Raw genomic sequence first — 25,497 nt, forward strand, 5'->3', positions numbered from 1 at the left:
GGTTTTGAAAAAAATGGGCACCTGGGTCTTGGGATGTCCATATGGGGATATCAAAAGCTCCACACACTAATAACAGAATTCATATTATTCTCAGTTGCACAATAAATTGTCTTCAAGATAGTCCACAAAGAGATGAAAATTCTATAATGTAAATTTTCAGATTATGGAATAAAATTGAAGATAAATAGCCGGAACACTTTGAAGAGTTTGCAAATTAAGAAAATTATATACTGCATTCTAATGGAACCACTGTGCTAGAGAAGCAATCTCACTAAAATAAAAACTACCTAAAAATAAGAATAAAACCACAAAATTCTGAGTCCTCTAAAGAGTGAAGTGTGTGACATTATATGCTGTGAAAAAAATAATAAAAATCTCAAATGAATAGCCACATTTCCTATCAATGGAAACTGCAAACAGAAAAAAATCTAATGATATCATAAATATTAGGTGTTATAGTAGAAATAACAAGAGAAAGAAAATTAGTTCAGTATAGAAAGATTTAGAACCGTGCTTACATGCAACAGAACACTTTTTGCTAAAATAAAAAAAAATAGAAAAATGCTCAAATTACTAAAGTAGATAGAAAGAGAGCATATTATTGTTAATTTTATAGAAATAAAATTAAATATTAGAGAATGTTATGTAAAACTAAAGAAATAACACAGTTGACCTGTAATAAGAAGAGGAAAAGATAGTTTTCTGCTTCCTTACAATGTAAGCTACAGGTCCAAGGGGCTTCAAAAGTGAGTTCTACCAAGTTATTAAATAACAAACTGTTCCTAAAGTAGAAGTAATAATACTTCCCAATGAAACACAGTAAAATAAAAAAAGAATAATGCGGTACAAAATGCAGTAAAATAAGTTCTATCATTCGTAATAGCATGGACTTACTCTAAGTTACAAGAGTCAGATATAGAAACCAAAGGTCTTAGTACATCATGTGAACTTTATGGACTCTAACCACTCCAAACATACACAAGTAGAGACAAGCATGATGATGACAAGAGTCCTGAGATATTCTGGTGGAGATCGTGGTGTTTCAGTTAGAATGTATAAATACTCAAAATTTATTAGTTAATAATGAAATATGACATGAGTCTGAATCAATTTAACTCCATATTTCAAATTCTTCAATACAAAAATAATGAACATTATATGAGATAACAGATTAAACTAATTACTTTAGACATCGTGTTTTGTCCTATAAATGTGTATAACTTTCATTTGTTAATTGAAAGTAAACATTTTAATTAAAATAAAAAAAGTTTAATAGTTTGCAAAACATAACCAATTCCAGGATGGAATTTAAAACTAAACACAAGACCTAGAACTTTAAGGGTGGAGTAATGGCTCAGAAGTTAAGATCACTTATTGTGCAATGGTGGATACTAGAGTTTGGATCCCAGCATTCATGTAACAAGTTGGATATCCAATAACTGCCTATCTATCTAGTTTAAAAAGATCAGACACAGGACTGCTGGAGTCTGCTGGATTCCACCCCAGTTGAGAAGAGCAAGCCGAATTCAGTGAGGAATCCTGTTTCAAATGCACAAATACAGAGTGCTAAATGAGTACAGCCATCACCATCTTCCGACCTACATATGCATATACAAAGTTACACACTCATCCACTTGTCTGCACATACAAACACACACAAACACACACACACATACACACACACACACACACAATAAAACTTTAAAATATTTCAAAAAAGTATAGAGGTACAAAAGTTATTAGGCGATATTTTCTTTTTTTTTTTACAACTTTATTTGAAAAAACAAAGATAAATGTACAGATTTTAAGCATTTTTAGGCAATATTTTCTTAATTGCAACACCAAAGTGAATATAATAAAAGAGAAATACTTAATCAGAAGTAAAACTTTTCTACTTAAAACAATGCTAATAAGTTAAAAGACAATTGGAGAAAACACTTCAGATGGAATCTGTAATGAGAAATGTATTTAGAAACATATATAAACTCTAATAACTCAAACAATAATACAAATTAGCCAATTACAGAGACTGAATAGACACATTCTCCAAAGTAGACATCCTTAAACAAATGATAATATAGATATCATTAGTAATGAGAAAATATAAATGAAAAACAATAAAATGGTATTTTATATGCATTAGCCAAAATAATGGTTTCATACTATGAGAAGCAAAATGAGGACAGTGAATAATTGGAATACTTATATATTTGATGAATATTTCAAATGAGAAATATGTTCAAATGTGGTAGAGCACACCTATAATCTAAAGGCAGAGTATTACTACAAGTTCAATTCCAGTGTGGCTTACATAATATGTTCCATGACAGCCAGAGTTTTGTAATAAAACCTAGTGTCCAGAAAACAAATGAAGTAAATATGTACGTATGTAAGTGAAATAAACAAACTGTCAAAGCAATGTTAAAATATTCAGAAATTTACAGAAATAAGTACTATTGTTCTACTGTTAAATATACACCCAACGGAAATAAAAGTTGACACAAACATTTATACAGAAGTATTAATTAATGATGGTATTAATTATCATATTCAGGACACATAATCAACCCATATCTCCATCAGCAAATAAATACATAAGCAGAATCTTTACATGAAAAATGAAATATTATTAAATGACGGATTCATTATGATGCTAATGATGTCGGGTATACAAACCTTAAAGTAATGCCAATTCATACAACCCAGTCATATGGTTATAGGTAAAACAAAAGTTAACTGGGAATGAAGAGAATGGACAGGTGAAAATTGTTATCAATATGAGGTAGAGCAAAGCTAGTCTCAGAAATGGACTGTAGAAATGGTTGCACATATATGACTCAATGAAAAAGTCAAAGTATACAGTTCTAATGAGTGTATATATATTTGGTGAATCTGCTTTTGAATGTATATTCACAGTTTATGAAGAGTACGGGGGATTTTCCCCCAATTTTTAAAGTGCAAATATATAATCTCATGACAAGAGATATTTGTAAATGAAATTTTCTATAGTAGCTCATGGAATAATAATTAAAATATATTACCTAGAAATCTGGGTATGGTAACAGAAGAAAATGTTACTTTCTGGTGATTTCTGATATTGTTTTGGAGGTGGTTTCTACAGGAACACTTCTATGCCCTTTTAACCATACTTCTCTTAGAATTCTCGGCCATCTGGATGATTTGTTAATTACAACAATGCATAAACCTTTTAATAAAGTCAGCAAAATAAAACGAGAGCTCAAATAAAGAGAATGCTTTCCAAATGTCACAATGAAATTAAGGTAATGAAGTACTTGGAAGACTCTCCTCCCATCCTTTTTTATAGAACTTATTCCAAAGAAGCTGGAAGAGAAATGGGGCCTGAAAGTAAAGAGGGGAAAAATAAATTGTATGCCATTAGTTTAATTATAAAAATTCATTACATGAAGCCATGTAAGACAGAAAATAATGGAACTCTAATGGGTTGGCCGATAATACATTTACTAGCCTGCTCTCAGCTTGTAGTCATTGTTGAAAGGACAAAAAAGTAGCAGCACTGGTATGAAGCCCTCAAAAGCTGTTGAAAAGATTAATCTATTCCAGTAAGCTGGAAAATGAGGGCCATTTTCTTAAATCGTATCCTGTAGGAAGTGTTACCTTATAAAACAGAATTGTTTGGTAATGTCAAAAGGTTTAATGGATGAGTCTTAGAGTTAATGGTGAGAAGCTTTACATTTGAAATAGCTTCCTTGCACATATTTTAACATTTTTATTATAATTCCATAAAGGATTTTATAGGTCATTTTAATTCACACAAGAAAGAAAGAAATTAACTTTCTTTTCCCAATAAAGATTTATAGAACATTAATTCATATTTATAGCTAAATTGTTTAATGATTTTAAGAACCAAGCAAATATATTCTTTTTCTGTTCTCTATGAATATTCTACTTTGAGTCTCACAATAATTTTTCTATAATGCTGTAATTATTGAGGAAAAAAATGTCCTTCAAAATTCAATTACGACAGATGAAAGTACTTTTCTTAAATTTAATTTTATGTAAATTATTTGCAAATGCATGATGAAACCTGAGTCTAGATACCTGCACTTTTGTGATGTTTCTTTCACAAACTTTACCACCTTGATAAAGTATGTCAAATGTAAGGATTTTGTGTTGTTAAGCAAACAATCATGAAACTGCAGTAGGAAAGAAAATTTAACAAATGTTAAATGTGTATATGTAGGTATGTTCCATAAGTTTGTGATATATCTTAACAGAGAAGGGGATTAGATTTGGATTTTATCAGAGGGGGTTTGGATTTATTCATCAAAGTTACTCACATTTTGTAATAACTGTTAGTTGGTATACTCTTCTATACATCAACTGGCCTTCCAAATTACATACAGTTACAAAAATTAGTTCAGGCACAAAAATCAGAAAATCACCCATTCACACAGTCAGGAGTCCCATAAAAACACTAGACCAGAAGCCATAGTATATATGCTGAGGACCTGGTGCAACCCGCGCAGGCACTGTGCACGCTGGCCCAGTCTCTCTGAGTTCATATAAACTTCATGTTGTTTATCGGGCCTTATTTTCTTTGTGCCCTTCATCCCCTCTGACTCTTACATTCTATTTACATTTTCTTCTGCAGAGTTCTCTGAGCCCAAAAGGGGGGAATTTGATGAAGACATCTACTTTACAATTGTGTATTGCTGGGTATTTTACTTTCTGCATAGTATTTTGCTGTGGGACTCTATATTTTCTCCTATCTGTGCAGGAGGAAGTTTTTCTGATGATAGCTGCATCTATGAGTATAGCAGAATATCCTTAGGAGTCACTTTATCACTATTCTTTTTTTGCTATTTTTTTAGATCAGTATTATTTGGTTTTACCAAAGGTCTCTGGACTGTCTAGTATCAGATTCTTGGTCAATCAAGCAGTGTTAGCTGTGGGTTTCATGTTGTAGAGTAGGCTTTAAGTCAAACCATTTATTGGTTGGTTACTTCCACAAGGTTTATGAGCATATCTTGGAGACAGAATACTATTTTGGATAAAGGTTTTGTGGCTAGATTGGTGCTCATGTTTCTCTTTTGATAGTTTGCAGAGAAACTTTTTGTACCAAAGATGCTGGATCATACTGGTAAACATGTTATATAGGCACCAGTTCAGTATATTTATTTTTCATGAATTATGTAGGTACTATCTTTAGTAATGGGGCCTGGCTGTTAGCTTATAAACAGCAACCTACAATCTTGGCAACAGCCTAAATTGTTTGGGCCTTCTCATGGAGCCTTTTTAGCAAACACTCAGTTAGATGTAACCCAGGTCTGGTACTGGAAGCTTTATTTGGTGATAAAAGATGGCAAGTTGAAACTCTGTTTCTCTCTGTATTTGATCACATTTAGAATACCTTCACACACAATGTGTGTGTGTGTGTGTGTGTGTGTGTGTGTGTGTGTGTGTGTGTGTAAATTTCTAGTGCATTAGATAACCATACTACTGTTCAAATACCCCCTAATTTTTGCTGTCTTCATGTATCCCTTCAAAAAACTCTTCTCTTCTCCCTCTCAAATTGACCCTCTCATTCCTGTCCCCATTTTTATCAATATTCATATTCTATTTCCCATTCTTAAAGGGATTTATTTGTTCCCTCTAGTCCCTTATTCTATACCTACCTTACATGGTTCTATGGATTGCAAATTTATTATCATTGACTTAACAATGAATATCTACATATAAACTCCATACATTATATTAAAATTCTCTTTTTCTAATTTTCCAAACAATTTGATTTTGCACAACATTTACATGTCTAACTTAGAATTACAGAGTTAGTAGCTCAATCCATTTTTGAGAAATAAAGGCTTCCTTTGAAAGTGTCATTTTTTTTACTCCTCACAGCTTATCATAAGATCCTTTGAGACAATCAGTAATAATTTCCCAAAGAAAGTTCATCTGGAATAAGTGTTCATTTCACTTGTAAACTAGTACTTCCAACCCCATGGCATAAGAAAATTATTGTAACAACCTTGCCATTTTAATTTAGGAACTATCTACTCTTTATTATCTTCTATGTTAAAGAGGGACATTCACAGATATTATAATTATATACTCTATATAGAACAGAAAGAAATTTGATTTATATCCAACAGGGGCTCTTACTGTGGTGACATGTATAATTTATAACCATTAATTGATTTTAGACATGTATTTTATTTTATATGTCCAACAACTTTAGTATGATATAACGGGTATACTCAAATGTTGCATATGTAATAAAATGCCATACAGTGAAGATGAATATATGCATAAAATCACAAAATGATTTAAAGACTTCTTATTGCTTTTTTCTTTCTTTCTCCCCCCCAACCCCTAATAGTGTTTGATTTTACTCTAGATTTCTAGTCTCTCATTTTTAATTACCAAAACAGTAGTATGGACTCCATCTTGCAGAGTGAGCCCCAAGTCAAATCAGTCATTGAGTTCTGTGCCACTATTGCCCTAGGACATTTGCAGGTAGGAAAGATGTTAGGTCAAAGGTGTTATGGCTGTAGATGTCAATGTTTCTCTACCAGTATCCTGCAGAGTACTACACCAAAGAGACTAGAATGTACAGGTAAAGGTTCAATGGAGGCACCAGCTTGACTCCTTTGTGTCCAATGGTTTGTTTAGGGTTTGACCCTATCAATGAAGTGCTACCATCAGTTTGCAGAAAGCAACCATTTGTCTTAGAAACAGCCTGGGTTATTTCAGAATTTCTTTTCTTTTTTTAAAAAGCTATACAGTAGTCTTTCCTTATGATCATTGCACAAACAAGTTCTGCTTTCAGAACTATTCCCTCTGTAGGCCCTTTTAAAACATAAGATCCCCACTTTTGTTTTCTATCCTAAACACTCAACTTCTTTAGGATGCTGTAGAAACCAGTACTTCTGCAAAATTCACTGGATTTTTTTATTTGTAATTAAAATTTCTAAAACCAAAAACCAAAAAGTCCTCTACTTATGATGGTTTTTGCAGCTAAGACTGTTCCTCAGTTTTGGGGCTGCTTTAACCACACCAGACTCCAGATCTGCTTTAATGTGCATAAATGCATCTGCACACAGCAGAGTACTCTATATCAGCAACTTGGGGAAAGAGATCTGGGAAAAAATACATGTACCAATGAATACCAAGAAAACAAACATGGCCCAGTGCACATGAGGCAGGAATGCCTCAATGAGATGCTTTTCTTCTTTAAGATTTCTTCCCCAGACTTGTATTTTCTTTTTTGTAACAACCATCTGTTCATTAGAATGAATCTGACAGTACTCTGGAACAACGGTGACTATAGCAAAACTAAGTTTTAAGTGTTATTTATACCTGTTATATTCACTCTCATAGCCAAGAAATTAAGTGAATGTAACTCAATCCTGCCACATGAAACCTCATGTGGCAATAAGAGATAGCAAGTTAAGAATATGTAGCCCCCATTGCTAAGAGTCCTAAATAAATCACCTTCAGATATTCCAGAAGTTTGCACTCCACTGTTTTCACATTTCCCATAAAATGCCTCTGCTCCTGCCATTTCCAGCCATCTCTCCCTACACTTCCCTCCTTACTCCCTTTCCCCAACACCAGTCTGCCTGTAAAACCTATTATACTTTCCCTCCCAGGAAGATCTATGAAGGCCCTCCTAAACCTTAACTCTCTGGGTCTATGGATTATTTTGTAGGTATTAAGTAAATATTTTATGGCTGATATCCACTTGAAGCAAATATATACCATATTTCTGAGTCCCTATTACAACACAGTATGATTTTTTTCTAATTCCAACTATTTGCCTGCCAATTCCATGATGTCATTGTTTTTTAGAGTTATTTTATTGGATATTCTCAGTATTTACATTTCACATGTTATTCCCTCCTCCTGGTACCAACACCCCCATCGCTCCACTGGTTTCCATGAAGCTGCATCCGATGCCAATCACCCTCTCCACCTCAGTGCCTTGGCATTCCCCTACACTGGAAAAACGTGATTTCACTGGAACAAAGGCATCTTGTCCAATTGATGCCAGACAAATTTCTCCTCTGCAACACGTGCAACAGGAGCCATGGGTCTTTCCATGAGTGCTCAATGGTTTGTGTTTTAGAAAATGGAAGTGTTTGGTTGGTTCATAACGTTGCTTTTCCCATGAGGTTGCAAACCCTTTAAGCTCCTTCAGTCCTTTCTCTTGCTCTGTCACTGGGATCCCCATGTTCAGTTCGATGGTTATCGGCAAGCATCCTCAATTGTACCTGTATGACTCTGGCAGAACCTCTGAGGAGACATCTATATCTGGCTCCTTTCAGTAAGCACTTCTTGGCATTAGCAATAGTGCTTGGGTTTGGTGGCTACATATGGGGAGGATCCCCAGGTGGCGAAGTCTTTGGATGATCTTTTCTTTAATAACAGCTCCTTTATTTGACCTTGTATTTCCTCCCATGAGTGTTTTGTTATACCATCTAAGAAGGACTGAGATATCCACATTCTGGCCTTCCTACATTTTGGGCTTCATAAGGTCTGTGAATTGTTTCTTGGGTATTCAGAGTTTTGTGAGTTAGTATCTGCTTATCACTGATTGCATACCATGTGTGTTCTTTTGTGACTTGGTTACCTCACTCAGGATGATAGTTTCTAGTTCCACCCTTTTGAGAAGGAATTCAAAAAGTCACTGTTTGATGGGAATTGCATTCAGTCTGTAGATTGCTTTTGGCAAGATGGGCATTTTTACAGTGTTGATTCTTCTAATCCATGAACATGGGAGATCTTTCCATCTGAGATCTTCAATTTCCTTCTTCAGAGATTAAAAGTTCTTATCATTCAGATATTTCACCTGCTTAGTTAGGGTCACACCATGGTATTTCAAACTGTTTGTGACTAGTTTTAAGGGTGTCTTTTCCATAATTTCTTACTCAGTATGCTTATCCTTTCAGTAGAGGAAGGCTACTGATTTTTTTTTTTTTTGAGTTAATTTTATGTCCAGCCACTTTGCTGAAGTAATTTTTCAGCTGTAGGAGTTTGCTGGTGGAATTTTTGTGGTCACTTAAGTACACTATCAGATCATCAGAAATTAGTGATACTTTGACTTTTTACTTTCTGATTTGTGTCCCTTTGACTTTCTTTTGCTGTATAATTTCTCTGGACAAGACTTCTCGTACTATATTGAACGGTAGGGGGAGAGAGGGCTGCCTCATCTACTCCTTGCTTTTAGTGGGATTACTTCAAGATTATCACCATTGAGTTTGATGATGGCTAATGTTTGTTTGTATATTGCTTCTACTCTATTCGGTATGTTTCTTGAATTCCTGATCTTTCTAAGGCTTTAACATGAAGGGGTGTTGAATTTTGTCAAATACTTTTCAGCATCAAATGATATGATCATGTGTCTTTTTTTTCTATGAGTTTGTTTATATAGTGGGTTACTTTGATGGATTTATGTATATTGAACCATTCCTGTATCCCTGGGATGAAGCCTACTTGATCATAATGGATGATCATTGTGATGTGCTCTTGGATTCAGTTTGCAAGAATTTTATTGAGTATTTTTGCATCAGTGTTCATGAGGGAATTTGATCTGAAGTTCTGTTTCTTTGTAAGGTCATTGTGTCATTTAGCTATGAACATAATTGTGGCTTTGAAGAATGAGTTGGGTAGTGTTCCTTTTGTTTCTATTTTGCAAAATAGTTTGGAGAGTATTAGTACTAATTCTTCTATGAAAAGTCTGATAGAATTCTGCACTAAACCTATCTGCTAATAGGCTTTTTTGGTTGGGAGACTTTTGATGACTGTTTCTATTTTGGGGGGAGTTATGGGACTCTTTAGATAGTTTATCTGATCCTGATTTAACTTTTTACCTGATATTTTCCTAGAAACTTGTCCAATTCTTCTAGATTTTTTATTTCTTTTATCATAGTCTTTTTAGTATGATCTGATGATTTCTTGAATTTCTCAGTATCTGTTATTATGTCTCCACTTTCATTTCTAATTTTATTTATTTTTGGATACTCTCTCTTTGCCCTTTAGTTAGTCTATCTAAGGGTTTATTGAACTTGTTGATTTTCTCAAAGAACCAGCCCCTGATTTTGTTGATTCTTGTATAGTTCTTTTTGTTTCTACTTGGTTAATTTCAGCTCCAAGTTTGATTATTTCCTGCTGTCCACTCCTTTTTGGTGTATCTGCTTCTTTTTGTTCAAGAGCTAGGTGTGCTATCAAGCTGCTAGTATATTCTCTCTCCAGTTTCTTTATTTTGGAGGCACTCAGATTTATGATTTTTCCTCTTACTATTGCTTTCATCAATTTGGGTATGTTGTGCCTTCATTTTTATTAAATTCTAAAATATCCTTAATTTCTTTCTATATCTCCCTTGACTATGTTATTATTGAGTAGAGCATTGTTCACCTTCCATATGTATGTGGGCTTCTTGTTGTTTTTGTTGTTATTGAAGACCAGCATGAGTCCATGGTGATCTGATAGGATGCATGGGATTATTTCGTTTTTCTTATATCTACTGAGGACTATGCCTGAGTATATGGTCAGTTTTGAAAAAGGTAATGTGAGATACTGAGGAGAAGGTATATTAATTTGTTTTAGGATGAAATGTTCTGTAGATATCTGTTAAATCCAACTGGTTCATAACCTCTGCTAGTTTCAATGTGTCTCTGTTTAGTTTCTGCTTCCATGATTTGTCTGTTGATGAGAGTGGAATGTTGAAGTCTCCCACTATTATTGTGTGTGGTGCAATATATGCTTTGAGCCTTAGTAAAGTTTCTTATATGAATGCGGGTGCCCTTGTATTTGGAGCATAGATCTTTAGGATTGATAGTTTGCTTTGATAGATTTTTCCTGGGATGAGTAGGAAGTATCTTTCCTTATATTTTTGATAACTTTTGGATGAAAATCTAATTTATTTGGTATTAGAATGGCTAATCCAGCTTGTTTCTTGTGACCATTTATTTGGAATGTTTTCCTCGGCCTTTTACTCTGAGGTAGTGTCTGTCTTTGTTTCTGAGGTGAGTTTCTTGTATGCAGCAAATGCTTAATCCTGTTTACATATCCAGTCTGATAGTCTGTCTCCTTATTGGAGAATTTAGTCCATTGATGTTAAGAGATATTAAGAAATAATGATTGTTGTTTCCCATTATTTTTTGTTGTTTAGGTAAAATTATGCTTGATTCCCTTTATTCTTTTTTGTCTTTTTTATTTTTTAATTTTTTTTGCAAGAAGTTTATTTTCTTGCTTTCCCTAGGTGTATTTTCCCTCCTTGTGTTGGAGTTTCCCATCTATTATCCTTTATGGGGCTGGATTTGTGGACAGATATTGTATACATTTTGTTTTGTCCTGGAATATCTTGGTTTCTCCATCTATGGTAATTGAGAATTTTGCTGGATATAGAAACCTGGGTTGACATTAGGGTCTGTATGACATCTGTCCAGAATCTTCTAGCTTTAATAGTCTCTGTTTAGATTCTAGTGTAATTCTGATCATTCTGCCTTTTTATTTTACTTGTCCTTTCTGTCTTAATGCTTTTAGTATTCATCCTTCCTTCCTTCCTTCCTTCCTTCCTTCCTTTCTGTATTTCTTTCTTTTGAACATTTGTTATTTTGACTATTATGTGTCTGAAGGTGTTTTTATTCTGGTTCAATCTATTTAGCATTTTGTAGGCTTCTTGAATGTCCATGATCATCTCATTCTTATGGTTATGGAAGTTTTCTTCTATGATATTTATTGGGTGTTGTAGTTGTTTCTTCTACCTGTATTATCTTTAGGTTTGATCTTCTCATTGTGTCCTCAATATCCTGGATATTTTGGGTTAGGAGCTTTTTGATTTTTGCATTTTCTCTGACTATTGTATCTATGTTTTCTATGTTATCTTCTGCTCCTGAAATCCTCTCTTCCATTTCTTGTAGTCTCTTGGTGATGCTTGCATCTACGACTTCTGATCTTTTTCCTTCTCCAGTGTTGTCTCTCTTAATGATTTCTTTATTGTTTTTATTTCTGTCTTCTATTCCTTCACCTGTTTTGATGTGTTTTCTTGTAGTTTTTTAAGTGATTTTTATTTTTCCTCTTTAAAGGTGTCTACTTGCTTATGTGTGTTCTTCTGGTTCTGCTGTAATTCTTTAAGAGAGTTATTCATGTGCTTCTCGAGGTCCTCCATCATAATTATAAAGTATGATTTTAAGTCCATATCTTGTTTTTCTTGTGTGTTGGCTTATCTATTACTTGCTGTGGTGGGGAAACTGGGTTCTAACATTGCCAGGTTGTCTTGGTTTCCATTGATTAGGTTCTTGTGCTTTCTTCTTACCATCTTGTTATCTGTGAATCTAGATGATCTTGTTGTCTCTGACTGATGCTTGTCTCTCCTGTGGGTGTGAGGGCCTGTGGGCTCAGGAGGATGATTGCTCCTGGCTGTTCAACTCTGGCAAGCAGTGTGTGAGCTTCTGAGGCTCTTCTGGGTGCTCTGCAGTCTGCAGGCCCTGAGTCCTGATGTTGGTGAGAGGTTTCTCTCTCTGTGCTAAAATGGACCATTCCCAGATAGCACCACCCTCCCTGAGTCTGGAGAGTTCCCTGTGTTCTGTCCCTGGATATTCAGTGGAGGTGGGAGTGGCAGGCTCAGCAGTGGGTTCAGAGGTTTCTCTGAGTGCTCATCAGTCTGAGGGCTGGCTGTGAATCCTGATTTGATGTCATCTTTTAACAGCTTAATAATACTCCATTGTATAAATGTATCTTATTTTCTTTATCCATTTTTCAGTTGAGGGACATCTAGGTTGTTTTCAATTTCTGGCTATTATGAAGAAAGCAAGAATGAACATAGGTGTACAAAAGTTCTTGTGTGGTAGATTGGAGCATCCTTTGGGAAGATGCCAAAGCGTGGTGTAGTTGGATCTTGAGGTACTGCCATATTTTTTCACAGGGACTGCACAACTTTGCACTTTCAAGAACAATTCTCCTTGCTCTTTATCCTCACCAACATGAGTTGTTACTTGTGTTGCTTATCTTAGCCCAGCTAACAGGTATAAGATGGAATCCCAAAATAGTTTTTTCCTTAAAGTATTTCTCAACCTTTTTGAGTTTCTAATGAAGGCATTTTATACCCATGTACTTTTCAAACAGCAGACCATAAGTAAGAGACGGCTTTTAAGTTTCTGTATTTTACTTTTTAAAAAGTGAGTAATTTTAATTACGTGTTTATTGAAACATTTATATTCTGTGTTTCTAAACCTACATATTTATGCCCTGATGTTAGGTCATTAAAAGTATGTGTTTAATAGTGTGATTGTATTTATTTTTACTAACATAAGAAATAATAACAAGTCTTTTCATCTGAGTTTTGTAACTGAGTTTGTGACTAATGATAGAGTTTAAAAATATAGGTAATATGCCTTTCCTATATTTTTTCCTATATAAATGTAAATGCTGTCTTCTAACTAATAAAATATTTCACATCTTAATATACATTACTTTTGTCATTTTAACTTTGGCTTAAATAATAAGAAATGGAAAGATAATTTTGTATCCTAGGAATTTTCTAGAAAAGGGAGCCGTTCTTGTGATTGTTTCACATTCAAACAGCTTTTACTTAGTTAGTATGGAATCTGCAAAGTAGAAATAGGAGCTTCTTGACTATCAATTTATCAATTTTTAATAAAAAGTTTTAAAGAAAGACTTATTTTATAAGATATGTTTTATCTGCTTTGGGTACCAACAACCATGTTCTGGGCCAAAAGAAACTCTGTTGCTTTACTCTGTATCCCCTTTGCCTCACACCTTTTTCTCTCTTTACTACTTTCACAGCACTTGAGTATATAAATAGCTAGATATAGAAACTATTTGCTTTATATAATGATTAATATTATTTTTGTTGATTCATTAATAGCATATTCAGATTAAGTAAGAAATGTTAAGTTATATAGAAATGCTTAATTTTGTGGGAATAAGTGTAGTCAAATGCATTGAATTATACCAAAAATTACCAAGATGCTATTTTGTTTATGTAAACATTATACTAACACAAAACACAAACTATAAAAAAAGAATGTTTTCCCCTTTCACAAATTTCTATGATAGCTATTTTATCTGTTCATACTGATTTTTAAAATTTTTAGATAAAAAGCATATTCTCTTTTGCCATAATAAAACCATGGTTGTATTTTGTTGTTTGTCTAAACAGTGAGGGTTGAATCTGGCCTTGGCTAAGCACTCTTCTACTGAGTTACAACCCCCATTATTATTGTGCACATTTATTGGTTATTTTCTAATATCACTCTTAGTTTTTTCTTTCATTGCTGTGAAGAGACATGACCACAACAACTCTTAAAAAGGAAAATATTTAATTGGGGCTGGCTCACAATTTCAGAGGTCTAATCCATTATAACCATGGTGGGAAGCATCGCAGCAGAAATGGTGCTGGAGGTGCTAAGTGTTCTACATCTTGATTTTCAGGCAGCAGAAGGGAATTGTGTGCTACACTGGGCATAGCCTGAGCATATAAAAAAACCTCAGAGCCTACCCCCATATTGGCACACTTCCTCAAATAATGCACGCCTACTGCCAAAAGGACATATCTCCAATGAGTAGCATTCAAACACCTGAGTATATGAGAGCCATACCTATTTATCCCACCACAATCCCCTAAGTAAATATTAAAATACTCTTTTGGTGAAAAATTTTAATCTTACAATAAATTTGTCTTTTTGAATATTGTTTCCAAATATAAGAAGTGTCATTATGGCGGGAGGGTCACTTGGTATCTATTGCCGAATTGTCATAATATTGTGCTTCCAAAAATAGAATATAAGAATTTTACTGTTTTTTTTAATGGTACCTTCTTGATTTAGTACATTTATATTACTTGAAAGTTAAGCTTTTCTCTTTTATAAAAAGATTTCATCCTGTCATTTTGTTAAGTTGCCTGTTCATATTCCATTATTCATATTTCAATGGTTTAATCCTTCTCATTGTACCTGACTTTGATTGGCTTCTTTCCAGTGAGGAAATGAATAGCTTGATGATTTTAAATTGTCCAAAACAAATTATAAAGAAAAAACATGAATTATTTCATTTAGAAAGAGTTTCACATCTTGTCTTGTATATGAATACTAAATTACAAGACCTTTAAAGTTATAATCTTTCAGAAACCATGGAGTAACAGTACTGTTTTGTTCAGCATTTTCTGTCTGCAGTGTTTGTTAAATGCCAGTAGATGGCACTAATTACATAAACAATTCAAAAACTTAATGACAACAGAGGAAGGGCCTGTTTTTGTGCTTAAATTTTGTGATATGTCACATGCTAAGCAATTATTGTATTATTATACAATTAAGCTTATTTTATTCCCAATTTAGCAGTGCTAAATTGAACTGAAGGAGTTAACACTCAAGAGCCAGCATTTGAAATTTTGTCATGGAAAGCACATTAATTTATATCAATATAGTTGAAAGACTCATAGAACAGGTTAAAAACAATTGTGTAAACATTCTGTGGCCTGAGGAATCAGTAGTTGTTTATAAAATATTTAAATATATCCCATTTAGAAATGTCTGAATAAAAAGTGACATAATTTTCTTTCCTATATATACCTATAGCAGTTGGCCAAAGAACTGCGACAATGGCAGATAAATGTAGATGTGGCAAATGACTTGGCACTGAAACTTCTTCAGGACTATTCTGCTGATGATACCAGAAAAGTACACATGATAACAGAGACTATCAATACTTCTTGGGGAAACATTCATAAAAGGTAAGAACTACTTTATTTCTCCAAATATTTTTAGCTGTAATAAAGGGTCAGTGAACTTGGATGGATAACACCACCTCATTAATGACATATGCCAATTCAACTCAAAAGCTGCCCAAGATTTAATGAAGAGAAACTTGGAATCTGAGGAAGGGAAATGATTTGCCTCCATTCACAAATACAATGATACAAGTAAGCAATTAAAAGCAGCTTCCAGTGGCTCAGAAAGCAGAGAAAGAACAGTGAAAAGGACGAAGAACAAAATACTTGTTGAGATCATGTATAGATTAAGCTACTTTCTTCACTTAGGCACCAACTTTGAATGTTTCCACATTCTTCCAGTAACGCCAACAAATTTGAATCAATTAGTAATTTATCTATCAATAAGATAACAAGCCTCTGTAATCTTCTCAGTTCCCAATAGCTAAATTCAGAATATACCAACCAAGACTTGAACTACAAACCCACAACAAAAATTTAGAGCTCTGAGAGACACCACCTCTTCACACTAGATTCCATCCTCTTATCCATTCTTTGAACTCCAGTGTGCTTTTCTTACATGAATATGTATTCTCAATATTAATAAAGCATGAATCACATAGCTAGTTATTTTGTCTCACATATTACTCTAAAGTCCATAAGGGCTGAGATTGTCTTCTTTTTTTGACACAACCCCTCATCTTTAAGCAGATTATATAATCAGGAGTTGGTAATATTGAAAGAATCAGGATTCTTTCTGCATGGAGATTTACCTTGAGTGTGCTGTAATTTGTTAATTATTGCTGAGCTCTTTTAATTGTTTGAGAAAACAAAGGCAAAGAAAAAATAGTGCCCATATGATGAAGACGACAGAGAAAACTCAATCCCAGAAGATGACATGAATTACAGGAAAAGTCAGTTAGGCAATTTTAATTTGGAGAAAAATGTTAGCATGGAGGAGAAAATAAAAATGATTTTAAACTAAGAGGCAAAAAGTCTTAGGAGTAATGAGCTATTTATATGCAAACCTGTACTATGGTTGGAAAGTAGAAATTCCTGGGGAGCTTGAATTAAGCTGGTGAACATAGAAATGGAGCACTGCATTCCAGAACAAAGATTCAAACTAAGGTTGAGAACTCACACTGGAACCCTTTCATAAGGCCCTAGTGAAGAAAGAGCAGGTTTTAATATGAGGCTGATATTTGGGAAAAATAATGGTCTGGTTTCTGTTTCCTCTCAGGCTAAGACTTAGAGTCAATCTTCTGCAAGTACAGATGTGTTGACTGTTTTTGTTAAGCCCTGCCATAGCTGGTTTAGAAACAAGTATACATAAAAACAATTGGCGTTAGAGAGTTAACCGTTATATGACTTGGCACATCCTTTTCCACTGAGGTCAGAGAAGGCACCCCAGTCAGGGAAACATAATCTACAGACAGGCAACAATCAGGGACAGACCCCACTCCAGTTGTTGGGGCACTAGAATGTGTTGCTACTGGGAGGGGGTGGTCTCTCCCTCTCGAAGGAGAAGGGGAGAGAAGAGAGGGAGAAGCGATCTGAAAGGGGGCACTCAGAGGAGAGTAGGGACTGCGATCGGGTTGTAAAGTGAATTAACAGATTAATTAATGGGGGAAACCAAAGTCAACCATTAGATGTCAGCAGAAAGCATTGAGAAGATTCTCAAACAGATGTTACTTTGGGAAAGGGCATTTAGATCAAGTGTTAATGTAATGACTTTAAGGAACATAAACGAGGAATGAGCTGAGAGAAAAGCTTGTTCACGGTACAAAATTAGAGCTTTAGGGGCTGGTCCATGCCATTTACTCTTCGATTTTTCTTTTCACGGACCCTTATTTCTATAATCTCATGGTCCACAATGTGCTAGCTGTCTCATTTCTTTCCTCATGTTATTAGAGCTTCAATTCTTCAGGGAAATGGCTTTTGCTTCATGTTTGTTGGCTTCATTCCTTTAAAACTATCAACTTAGGAAGGAATAAATTACTTCCTGAATGAGTAAAACAAACTCAATTTTTTAAATCTCAGCTTATGCTCTCAGCCCATGCACTGTATACAAAAGCATCGGGCTACTTTATCGTCCCTGCTTATACCCTTTGGGAAGTGTATGTTTGCATTTTCAGTGTGATGACCACCTGTCAACATTTTCAGCTGAAGAAGGTCCTTTGAGCTTTACGCTTCTATATCCTGCCTTTCTTTCCACTCTAGTTTCCCACAGGAACCTGACATTGAATAGAGCCCAAACCAAGCTCATCTTTGCCCTTGGTCAAGATTTTTCTCCAGATGACATCAATTTCTTTTCCTGTAATTTTGGGAATCTAAGAGTCATGTTTGATTCTACCCTCTGTAAGCTTTGGGAAAGTTATTTGTGATCTAAATAGCCTTCAACCTCAGTCACTTTTCTTCATCTCTCGTCTTCTACTATTATGTCTTACTTAAATTATTAAAATGAACATATCTTTTACATAAATTAATTCACTTCTAGCACTACTACTTTCTAACCCGTTCGCCACATAAACTCTGGGGTGATTTCTTTGCACAGTCATAGAATTCATGTACCTCTCCTGCCTCCCTATTTTAAAGACATTACTAATTTACTCAGGTTTTTCTCAGTATTGAGAATAGAATTTAAATTCTTGTGCATGCTAGGCATATGCTCTTCCCTTAAGCTGGATACCCAGCCCATATCTGTTGATTTTCAAATTCTATCCATTCCCAGGTGTATGGCTTGGTCTTCCCTTACTTGCAATGTTAGTCTAATTGATTGCTTTACTTGACTCCTTTTCTCCAAGTCATCACACAATGGACAGTGACCTCTTTTTGCTTCATTTTAGCTAGGTTCCGTTTTCCATGCTGCCATGTTGCCTATTCTCTTCTCTGTGTGCTTATATTCTGCTCATGATTCAGGTCTTACCTTAAGTTCTGATTGCTTCAGGGAGCTTCTCTGTCAACTATAAAACTGCATGTTATCTTAGTGTTTATTTCACCACACTGTTTAGGTTATTTTTCAGGTTTTTGCTTTCTATGAGAAGGTGGATTCTTCATTGAATGTACGTTAGCTGCTGTCTACCATCAAATGACCACACTCCTAGTTCAGTACTTGTCCTAAAACCTTCTCTAAAATGATAGGTAAATGGAAAAACACTGGTGATCCCAAGCTCAAAATGAGAATGCCAAAAACATGGTTAAACAGATGGCCCTCATTAAACTGATTGGATTTTAAAACAAGACAAAACAGAAACCACATGAAGGTGGAGAAGCGACTCATTGGAAGGAGTGATGGGTGCCAGAGGCAGAAAGTAGATAGGTGATGTAGGGCTGCAATAGTAATCAGAACACATTGTATACATGTATGAAAAACGTAAACAAATTACAGAACAAATTTCAAATTTTCCCCTAGGACACTCACCAATGAAGTGAATCATGTCTATTGAACTTGTTTTTCTATTTCAAGTCACAGTAAATTTATCAGAAGTATGTTGAACAGAAGTCTATTGGTTTCATAGAATGATGTGATCAAAAGTAGACAGATGAACAGAGAAATAAGGTAAAATTATCATCAATTGTCCAATGGAATAGCTATCAGTCATAGGTGTCTATTCACATTTAATTATTATTAAATATAACAAGTGATTCACTTTTTACCAGTCCATCTCCTAAGTGCTTAAGACCCCTCTATGTAATGATTCCCCCACTAGGCAGTACAAGATACAATACTACTATTACCATAGAAAGCCCTATTTACAATGTGACTGTAATACAGCTTTGCTTATATTTACCTACGCAGTTTCAGGTACATTCCTAATAATAACGCACTCTATTTCTTACAAAAGAGCAACTGCCACATTTTATCAATAAATGCTTTTTCCCACAATGTGTTTTTTAACAACTGCATTTCTTTGTTTCTATTTATTTCATGTATTTTTCCATTTTCTAGTATTCATTTTAAATTCTAAAAGCTGTGACTTTTACAAGATGGTATTTCCACTTTTGTTTATCATGGACCGTCACGTTAAACAGGCAAGATTGATAATATAGATACTTGAGCTGTGAAGAAAAATATGTCACATCTTTGGAAAACTTGCTATGGAAAGCATGCTGATTGCATCATTTCTCACAATTCAGAGTACAAACCACTTTACTACTGAATGCTAATATATTGCCTTCATTGAAACTGTCAATCACACTGATAAATGTATGTGAAATCTTTATGTATTTGGAAGCAGATTTAAAGCAATAAAATCTTCAATTCAGTTTGAAATGGTTCAATGTTAAGTAAAGTATATGTTACTTAGAAGAACTTTATTTTAATAGCACACCAATATTTTATTCTCAAGAAGTAAACAACACAAGACTAAACTAGTGTTTATTCCAGAGCCTCAAGTTAGACCATAGATTTCCTATGCAGGGAGATATTTTATTTTCCTGAACCTATCCCATGTAGAGTCCATGGTAGCATTTAAAGCCAGAGATGTGAGCCCCTCTAGTTTCATTTATTTCTAACTCCTAGGAATAGATATGAGATTGTGAATAAGATAATATTAGATGTGATATTTACAAATTGCTGGGAGAAGCCTTTAAGGATTAGAATCACGGACTGCCATCTGGCTGGTGACTTTATGATGACACTGTTATGAAATTTCATTTCCTTAATTTCCTTATTTCTATTCCAGGATCTATTATTAACTCTAAATGAGCACTAAACCTGAATGGATTAATTATATATGTTATCAGCATCATAAGAATTAATTTATTGATAAGTATTTTGCACTAAGTATGTTTTATGTAGGCTCAGTACTTGGTTCTAGGTAACATCTGTGAAAATTCTTACCCATGTGGAGCTTATTTTTGGGAAAGCAGATGATAGAAGATAGACATTATCAAGTTAGTTTTTGTTTTGTTCTGTTCTGTTCTGTTTTATTTTGTCTGGGGATAGTTTTGTGTGTGATGTGAAACAATAAACAGGAAAAGAAGATGAAATTATGAGTCTATGTCAGAAAACAATTATTACCATTGATATGCTGTGGTTAATACCAGCGTGATAATAATTATTACATATCTAAAAATAGTAAGACAACATAAAAATACAACAGAAAGGCAGATTTATAAAGCATACCACTAATGTGCTCAAACATTTCAATGTTTAATTTCCAATCAAAATTAAATTTGAAATCTTTAGCCTAAAAAGCCCAAGAATGGATTAAATTGATATTACATACCTAAATTGATTATATACTACACACCTGTTCTCTTGTTCTTTTCCCAACCCACTGATCCCTTTTAGGTGCCAAATGCTAAGAATGTTTCAACCCCCATAGGATCTCCTTCCAATATGAGCTTTCTAGACTTATTTTCTTGCAATTTTATGTGTGTATTACATTCTCAGGGTCTTAATATTTTCCTATCATATCATTCTTTTGGCAGGACTGTTTTGGACAGCCACAATTAGTTTTATTCAAGTTTACCTTTATTTTAATCATATTATAATTTTATGCATTTATGAAACTGTAGATTTATATTTACATTGTGTAATGATCAAATTAAGTTAATTTTTGTATCTTTAACATTTAAACTTTTATTCCTTCTTTATGATAAGTACATCCATGCATGCCATAATAGAGTAAAAATGAATATTGAAACCATTTAGGGAACAAATGTGGTTGAAGTGAGAGTAAAAAACATTAATGTGGGAAGAACACATAAATTTCCTTATAGCTGAGTATAGAGATGTCAATGTTAATAGTGGAGTATTCTGTGGAATGAGATATAGTCAATAAGCATTCCGTACATCTTAGCATCTCCAAATAGAAGATGAAGTGACTCCTTACTGTGCTAGGAAGGAGGTACCCATAAGCAACATGACTTATGAAAAGTTTCATTTCTTTTTAAAACATCTATGATGTGTCCACTCAGAACTGTTCACTGAATAGGATATACAAAATCTTCCCTTTAGAAGAGTCTGAGGAATGGCTCATAATAGCTGCTTAGGATGTAAAGTTGAAACTTGTAACAGTACAACTGCCTCCTCCTCCTCCTCCTCCTCCTCCTCCTCCTCCTCCTCCTCCTCCTCCTCCTCCTCCTCCTCCTCCTCCTCCTCCTCCTCCTCCTCCTTTTACGGTGTACTGTCTTAAATGCTGCTATTCTGCCCATTAAATTCAAGAACGTGCACATTTTATGCAAGTACTACAAAAATGAGGTATAGTCCAGCCCTCTCTTCTTATTTCTATCTCTTTCTTACCTACATAGTTTTAATATCATTTTTATTGGATTCAACCGTCATCAAGACACTTCAGTCTTTATCTTCATCCTATATTTCTTCTTACATCCAGAACAATATTTTTTGTCTCCTACCATCATTTTCACCCTTATAACATATAGGCTTCTGAATATCTAATAGAAAATGTGTTTTTTTTACCCATAAAACACATTTTCCCTGTGTTTTCCTTGTGTTCATTTGCCTCTGAAGCTAGAAATGTAAGAATTGTGTTTTATTTTTTTTTACACTTTAGTAATTTAGTAAATTATGTATAAAATTGGCTGTGACTCCTGTACATTTCACTGTAGATTCCTTTGGAATTTAATTCCTTTCTTTGTCCTTATTTCCACCTCATCCTTAAAGTCTCTCGAACAAATACCCTGTGCTACCAGCACCATTTTTCTCTGCTTTGAAACCTGATAAATAATACTTAACTTGGTGATATATTTCCAAAAGCACACTCATTTTTTTCCAGAAGTAAACATACAATAAGTATGTATAAATCTGAATTTGTTTTCAACCAATAAAATCATAGAGTTTTATAAAGTTTTAGCTGTTTATGTATTCAAAGGGGTACAGGCATGGACATTTTAGAAAAAAATAATAATTTAAATTCTCTATTCACAAATGTCATTTTTTAAATGTGTATTTCTCTTTCTGGAAATTAGTAGAGACTGTATTTATGATTATCAGCTGACTGTTAGAATGATTTTATAGTGGAACCTTGTGTTTCCTAGTGAAATGTTCAATAACTGATTGAGGATGGGGATTCTTTTTATGGGTTTCAAGGAAAGGAGGAGTTTGCTTGCTTAGGGGTATAGTTCGAGTTATCCTCTTCTTTGACTGGAAGACATAATATAGCCATCTCTCAAATGGACAAGTCCCTTTCCACAATGATTTAAGTCATATGTATGCCCAATTATATGTAGGCATGAATTGGTAAATAGGAGACTTTTTTCTTATACAGGACAACATTTAATTGAGGCTGGCTTACAGGTTCAGAGGTTCAGTTCATTATCATCAAGGTGGGAACATGGCAGCATCCAGGCAGGCATGGTGCAGGCAGAGCTGAGAGTTCTGCATCTTCAACTGAAGGCTGCTCGTAGAGTACTGACTTCCAGGCAGATAGCATAAAGTTCTTATGCCCATGCCCACAGACACACCTCCTAGTAGTACCACTCCTTGGGCCAAGCATAAACAAAACATCACATTCCACTCCCTGGCTCCCATAGGCTTGTTCAAACACATGAGTCTGTGGGGGCCCTATCTATCCATAGCATAATAAAAAGTACATTTATTCCAACTTCTAAAGTCCCCATAATCAGTGGCATTCTTAACAATGTCAAAAGTCTAAAGTTCAAGGTCTATTCTGAGATTCATCCAGCCATTTAACACTAATCCTCAAAGTAAGACAGGAGACCAGCTGGGCAAAACTCCAAGATATCTCCATATCTGATATCAAAGCAGTCTTCAGATCTACAACTCCTTTTTTTATCTTTGTTGACTGCAGCAAAATATTTTTTTCCTGGGCTGGTTCCCCTCTGTTTTAGCAACTTTCCTCTGTCTCTGGGATCTTGAACATCTTGGGGTCTCTAAGGCAACTTCAGTGTTACAGCTTCTTGTTTCATTGTCTGGGAGCCACACATGATCTTCTGGGCTCCTCCAAAGGGCTAGTGTTACTTCTCCAGCTCCGCCCTCTGTAGCACTCTAAATTCAGGTTGATCTACTACACTGTTGCTGTTGTTCTTGGTGATTATCCCATGGTACTGGCATCTCCAATACACTGGGGTCTTCTGCTGCTACTAGACTTCACCTCTCATAGGCTCTCTTCATAGTGCCAACCCTCAAATTCTCTGCATGACCCCTTTTATTCCTGGGCCATCAACTGCAACTGAGACTGTCCCTTCACCAATTGCCTTTCATGACCTCTCACAGTACCAACCCTCAGCTGCTCTTCATGACCCCTTCATGCCTTCAAAACCAGTACCATTTCAATGACTCTCACACATTTCCAAAGACAGCTGCAGTATAAGATACAACCTTGGCTATCTCTAGAACACAGCTTCTTTGTGCTCTCAGAAAAAACTACCCAGAAGATTTTACTTCAGTGATGCTGGTCTCTTCTTAATCACCACTAATTTCTTAGCTCCGGGTAACCAGCATCAGTTGTCCCAGTAGTCTCCTTTTTCTCTTGACTATAAAGCCAGAGATACCTGGCCAAAGTTGGTGAGTTTTGCTGCTTGCTGGAGCTGGAACCCCTTGTTCTATTACATTATCACTAGCTTCCTCTTTTCCAACCCATTCACTGTTTAAGCTTGGCTGTCCTGGATCTTGCTGGGTAGAATGACCTTGAACTCAGAGCCTGTCTCCTAAGATTAAAGGTGTGTGCTGATAAACCTAGATTTAAGCTTTTCTTTACCTAGAATTGCTCTTTCTCGGGTTGACCTTGAACTCAGAGATCTGCTTGGCTTTATCTCCTGGGATTACAAGTGTGTATCACCCTGCCTGGATCTAAATTTAGCTGGGTGAGATCATGCCCCAAAGTGTCACTCCCTTAATTTGTTATCTCCTTGAACACAGAATTCATCTTCACTTGACTTACTGGTGCCCCTTCAATACTGAAACCATATATTTTGTATTTTTCTTTTCTTAACTTGCTCCTTTTCATTAAAATGTTCTTCATAAGATTGAACTTCAGTAACCACATAACAGAATTTACACAAGGCTGTTTTGAGACTTCCTTTTTCAAAGCAATTAATCTAAATCTACTCACCTTAGCCTCTGGCAGACTCTTAGGACAATGGCAAAAAGCAGCCACATTTTAATTTTCATCAGAAACAGTCTGAAGGCTGCTAGTGAAAGACCTAGATCTCTTTCCTTAAGCTTCACTTTGAAAACACAGTTTACTCTGTATCTACCCCAAACCAGTTCAGGCCAGATCTACCTTTCTGGTCCCATACCTGAACATAGGGAGAGTATCACTGAAATTTTATATCATTTGGTTATCATGGGGAAAAGAAAGCCTGTTGTTCAGGAAGAGGTATACATGTTAATCTTTCAGATCCGATTCTTAGATGGCTAGCAGGTTGTTAAATCTAATAATTAGAGATGGGTATATGAAGAGCCCAGACCAAATACAGGCCCAAGTTACTACCCAGTTGCTGCTTGCTTGCCTCAGCTGTTTCTCTGGTTTCTGGGATCTCTCAAATTATTTCCCATAATTAAGTCCCATTTTCTGAAATGTCTGGAGCAGAGTGGACTACCAGATTGCCATAATTTCTGCCCATATGCATGAAATTCAGCATCATCAATAATAAATATTTATCTTTCCTCAGAGATGTGATATAATTGCAAAGAATCTATTTGCAATTAGAAAGCTATCATTACACACAAGGTCTCTAGTTCTGTCTAAAACTCAAATATCTTGGTCTCTTCAGTCTCTTGTTAAAGAGATAGGCCTCACAGAATAGCCCATTCTCAGTTTGGTCTTCAATTCAAAGCAGTCCTTGTGCCTCAG

General features: G+C 35.0%; 1 protein-coding gene across 5 annotated transcripts in view; it reads left to right on the plus strand.

The window, feature by feature from the left end:
* Positions 1 to 25,497, plus strand: part of DMD (dystrophin) — a 1,259,848-nt gene that overhangs the window by 625,252 nt on the left and 609,099 nt on the right. For 4 of the 5 annotated variants that reach the window (XM_080910294.1, XM_080910293.1, XM_080910295.1 and 1 more), the window contains one exon: positions 15,582 to 15,736. In XM_080910294.1, coding sequence (XP_080766420.1) covers positions 15,582 to 15,736 — 155 coding nt within the window. The remainder of the gene's footprint in view (positions 1 to 15,581; positions 15,737 to 25,497) is intronic. The other variant, XM_080910296.1, reaches the window with a different exon arrangement.

Source organism: Micromys minutus, assembly GCF_963924665.1.
Source record: "Micromys minutus genome assembly, chromosome: X".
NCBI classification, from domain to species: domain Eukaryota; kingdom Metazoa; phylum Chordata; class Mammalia; order Rodentia; family Muridae; genus Micromys; species Micromys minutus.